The sequence below is a fragment of the Morus notabilis genome, unplaced genomic scaffold, assembly GCF_000414095.1.
Source record: "Morus notabilis unplaced genomic scaffold, ASM41409v2 Scaffold103, whole genome shotgun sequence".
In the NCBI taxonomy this organism is placed as follows: domain Eukaryota; kingdom Viridiplantae; phylum Streptophyta; class Magnoliopsida; order Rosales; family Moraceae; genus Morus; species Morus notabilis.
The window spans coordinates 97486-102207 of NW_010365971.1; the positions used below are offsets into that span (position 1 = coordinate 97486).

Genomic DNA, 4722 nt, shown 5'->3' on the forward strand with positions numbered 1-4722 from the left:
AAACAGGTCACAATGTGGAATGGAGGGCATTCGAATGCGTCGCCTAACAACCCAGTGAGCGACGACTCGGATGATGAATATGAGGCAGCTGCCGTCGCGGCTGTCCTCTGGTATTACCACACATACATGGAGAGACCCCCACCTCGACCTAAGCACACCTCCGCGTTGACAGGTATTATGCGTGTTGATTACTTACTTGATGGCCACGATGACATAATTCGGAATAAGATTAGGATGGGCAGTGACTGTTTTAAGCGTCTTAGTTCACTACTAGAAGGTAGAGGACTACTGAGACCCACTAGGAATATGAATGTAGACGAACAGCTTTTTATCTTCCTATATATTGTCTCACAAAGCCAAAGCAATAGGGAATCACAGGACCAATGGCAGCATTCGGGATCCACCATTTCCAAATACTTCCAGGTAGTATTGGATGCAATATTTAACCTGCGCCATGATTTTATAACACCCCCGAATTATAACATTACTGATCCAGTCATTGCGGCGCATGGAAGCAAGTATTTGCCATGGTTTCAGGTATGACAATATGAATGAGTCATATGCTTATCAAATTAATTGACGTAATTGATAATAGTTGTTGTTAATTGATTACAGAATTGCGTTGGAGCCCTTGATGGGACTCACGTCCCTTGTGTTCCACCACCCGGTAACCCCGAAGTATGACGGAATAGGAAGGGTTTTTACTCCCAAAATGTGTTAGGGGTATGTTCATTTGACTTGAAGTTTACTTACATCTTAGCTGGATGGGAGGGCTCTGCCCATGATGCGCGCGTTCTTGCGGATGCAACAAGTACAAGAGATAAAAATTTCCCAAATCCACCGCCAGGTATGCGAACAACAATCCTTGCTATACATTCAATATAGAATAAGTATTGTCGGTTGGTTGTCAGAACTTAATTATTGATTTGTAATGGTTAATATAGGGAAATACTACCTTGTAGACTCTGCCTACGCGAATACCAATTGTTTCTTGGCGCCGTACCGGGGGAGCACATATCACCTTCAAGAGTATAGGGCAAGACGTGGCCGTCCTCGAACTCAGCGTGAGTTGTTTAATTATACGCATTCGTCCCTAAGAAATTCTATTGAGTGCACTTTCGGTGTTTGGAAAGCACGGTTCCGCATACTAAAGTGCATAAATAATTACCCAATAGAGAAACAGATACAAATTCCTGTTGCTTGTGCCGTGCTTCACAATTTCATACATATGTACAACCATAACGACGAGCTACTAAACCAGTACACACGAGACGGAGTACCAGTTGTTGATATTGATCCGGAGAATGCGGATCAAGATGTTAATCAGAATCACAATCCTGATCGGGCAATGGAACAAAATCACAACTCTGCAAATCGTAGGGAAATGAATATTTTAAGGGATGAGATGGCTGCTAGCATGTGGGGGGCATTAGAAGCATATCGCAATCGGTAGTTACATATATTTGTTTCGTAATTTCAACGATTAATATGAGTTTGTAATGCTAAACTTATGGACGTTTTTATTATTATATATGAATGTATGTGTTTATGGTTTCTCTCTTTAAAAAAATCCATGTCAAAACTTGCTAAAATTGGAGTTATGTTTTTTTCAAAGGTGAACACAAAACTCAAGTTTAACATTCACAAACTAACTAAGTGAACACACAACTCAAATTTGAAACTCAATTCCAATTAAACTCACTTTTTTAACTCTAATCTTGAATTTCAAACTATTGAAAAGAACGCACCCTAATATAATAATAACTTATTTAAGACGGTTAAGACAAATTTAACATATTTATTGATCAATTTATCTTTTCCTTTAAGAAAAATAAATAAATTTTACATACAAATATAAAATTCACATTATTTGTATTTAATATGTCATATAAACTTTTATATTATATCACATATCATTAGATTGTAGATAACACATATAATTATTCGTGTCACTTCGTATTAGGAGGTCAACCCTAACCCAACGTATTTATTAATCATGTCAGCCTAATTATGACAAAAATTTATTTATAATAAACTCAAACCTACTAATTTTGTGTGAATTTTAAATCATATATCGTTGTGTCACTATCCGAATAGTCATCCTTACTTAAGAGCATAATTTTTAAATGTAAGAACTTAATTCCGCAAAAAAAAAAAAATTTCAAGAACTTCCAAATTCGTTATAAAATTTGTCCAAACAATAGCATTGATTAGGGGAGAGAAAAAGTGGGCCCAAACATTTAAATTGAATAACCCGCTCACTAAAAATTACCCAAAACACAAAAAGTAGAAGTAAATGTCTTGATTGATTTAAATTTTTAATTTGAGTTAAAATATAATTTTATGTAAAATTTTTTTATTATAATAAAAAAATTAAATATAATTATTTTTAAATTTTTTTAATATTAATAAAAATTAAAATTTAAACTGGAATCAGTAAATAATGAGGCATTACTGTTTATTTATCTATTTATTTATTTTTGTAAAATCCCTGCCAGCTCAGCAAACTCAAATGTTTGTTGGTGGACTTAACCCACGCGCGAGGTCACGTGCCAGGCCTTATCCTCAAAAAGCAAAACCAAACGACAGAGGCCTGAGAGCGAAACGTGAAGTAATGAGGAGCGCAGAAATATGTGTGACCCAAGAACCCGAAAAGTGTCCATGTATCCGATCACAACCCCATGTTTCTTTCCTCGAACGACGTCGTTTTTAGCCATAGTTTCTTTCTCCATCTCCCTCTACTCTCCATTTATATTCAGCAAAGAGGGAAAGTGAAAAAGGAAGAAGAGAGAAAATAGCAAAATGCTGAGATAATCAACCAGAGGAGTCTAGAGAGGTCGGAAATTTGGATTCCGAATCGGAGCTAGGGTTTTCGAAATGGCGGACCAGAAGAGCAGCAGCAGCAACAACAGGTGGAACTGGGAGGTCACCGGATTCGAGCCGAGGAAGTCGTCGTCGTCGGCGACGTCGTCGCCGAGGTCGGCATCGGTGGACTTCGACGATTACAGGCCCGGCGTGCCGTTGGTCAGGAGGTACTCGATCTCGGCGGCTTCGGTTTTGCCGCATTCGGAGCTCTCGAAGCAGGCCATGGTGGCCAAGCTCCAGAAGCTCAAGGAGAAGGTTAAGGTAATTGGAGCTTGGAATTTGGGGATTTGGAATGTCTTTTTTGCGAAATTTGGATTTTTTGAGCTGATTAGCGATGGAGAGAAGTGGTGGTAGGCGTTCTTTGAGAGAGTTGAGTTTGTGGCAATGCGTTGTGGAAGTAAAGGAAAATTGGAGCTGATGAATTGATGAGAGATGATCAATATTTATTTTGTTTGTATTTTGGGAGATTTGTTTCAGCTTTCATGTGATTTGGATAATGTGCGTTTAATTTATTGAAATTAATGTTGGACAGCTTGCTAGAGAAGATTATTTGGAATTGAGACAAGAAGCGAGTGAATTGCAGGAGTATTCGAACGCGAAACTTGATAGAGTTACGCGGTATCTGGGTGTTCTTGCTGATAAATCCAGAAAACTAGGTAAGGATTTCACTTCTCTTGTTTATTTGTGTGATCCGTGTTGAAGATTAATCGTAGGGTGGTTCTTTCTTTGGGAGGAAAACTTAAGTATATTGTGTCTGGTACGTTTTGGGGGATATTCAAAATTTTTGGAATAATTTGGATTTTTTGAATTGTAAGTTGGGATTCCATGCAACAATGATAAATAATATTGGTGGTTTATGTTATCTTTGAGATAGTTGCTTCCTGAGAATACTGTAAGCATGTGTGGTCATGTGTGTCTGATGTCTCGTACCTGAGACCATCTTTTATTTTAAGTGATTTTTTATTGTTTTGGTCTCCTGTTTGGATTTCATATTTTGTCTGTGTAAATATCAGATCAATTTGCTCTTGAAACTGAGGCTAGAATTTCCCCGCTGATCAGTGAGAAGAAAAGGTTGTTTAATGACTTATTGACGGCCAAAGGTACTTAACTTCTGTGAATTTATCCTACTTGGAAAACTCTGTCCTCTCTGTTTCTTGCACAATGCACTAGCACTTTTTTTTATTCTTTGCAGACAACGCAGTACAATCTTTTCCCCTTTTTAGATTAAGACAATTTTTTTCGCACTCTTTTTGAAATAATCTTTCAATTTCAGGAAACATAAAAGTAGTTTGTCGTACGAGACCATTATTTGAAGATGAAGGTCCCTCAATTGTTGAATATCCTGATGAATTCACCATTCGCGTTATAACTGGTGATGATTCTATCTCCAACCCCAAGAAAGATTTTGAATTCGACAGAGTATATGGACCTCATGTTGGGCAAGGTAAGCAGGACTTGTGTCTGCATGTTTTTTAAATATTTTTGCTTTCAAAACCTTGAAAGCTTGCAACTGTGCCGTTCACATATTATTGGAAAAATGTGTGTGCAGCTGAACTTTTCAATGATGTTCAGCCACTGGTGCAGTCAGCTCTAGATGGATATAATGTTTCAATATTTGGTTATGGACAAACCTACTCAGGAAAGACTCACACCATGGTTATTCTCTCTCTCTCTCTCTTACTCTTTCTATCTGTGTGTTTCCGTGTTTAGCATAATCTATATATATGAAGATGCTACTTTGCTAGTTTTGAAGGTCTGTGACCTTGAAAAGTTGTAGAAGTGATATGTGGATGCTTTTGCAGTCTGAACCGGGTGAAAAGGTGGGAAAGTTGGGGGTTGTCTCTGTGTGTGTGTTGG

The 4722-nt window shown here is 37.8% G+C and overlaps 2 protein-coding genes across 2 annotated transcripts in view; both read left to right on the forward strand.

Moving 5' to 3' along the window:
• The first annotated feature begins 12 nt into the window (after positions 1 to 12).
• LOC112093752 lies at positions 13 to 1453 on the forward strand. Its single transcript, XM_024172802.1, has 4 exons — positions 13 to 537; positions 616 to 667; positions 761 to 847; positions 945 to 1453. The coding sequence occupies exons 1-4, from the start codon at positions 13 to 15 to the stop codon at positions 1451 to 1453; spliced, it is 1173 nt and encodes a 390-aa protein (XP_024028570.1).
• Positions 1454 to 2764: 1311 nt separating this feature from the next.
• LOC21391906 (kinesin-like protein KIN-14B) overlaps positions 2765 to 4722 on the forward strand; it is a 26290-nt gene continuing 24332 nt past the window's right edge. The window contains exons 1-5 of the mRNA XM_024172798.1: positions 2765 to 3126; positions 3398 to 3521; positions 3879 to 3965; positions 4139 to 4309; positions 4415 to 4521. Of these exons, the coding sequence (XP_024028566.1) occupies positions 2878 to 3126; positions 3398 to 3521; positions 3879 to 3965; positions 4139 to 4309; positions 4415 to 4521 (738 nt within the window). The 5' untranslated portion in view covers positions 2765 to 2877. The remainder of the gene's footprint in view (positions 3127 to 3397; positions 3522 to 3878; positions 3966 to 4138; positions 4310 to 4414; positions 4522 to 4722) is intronic.

What these genes read in the sequence shown, in the direction of transcription:
- LOC112093752 (XM_024172802.1), top strand. Translation starts at nt 13, where the DNA reads ATGTGGAATGGAGGGCATTCGAATGCGTCGCCTAACAACCCAGTGAGC. An exon ending in AGTATTTGCCATGGTTTCAG is followed by an intron (nt 538 to 615) that starts GTATGACAATAT and finishes AATTGATTACAG; the next exon opens with AATTGCGTTGGAGCCCTTGA. An exon ending in CCCTTGTGTTCCACCACCCG is followed by an intron (nt 668 to 760) that starts GTAACCCCGAAG and finishes CTTACATCTTAG; the next exon opens with CTGGATGGGAGGGCTCTGCC.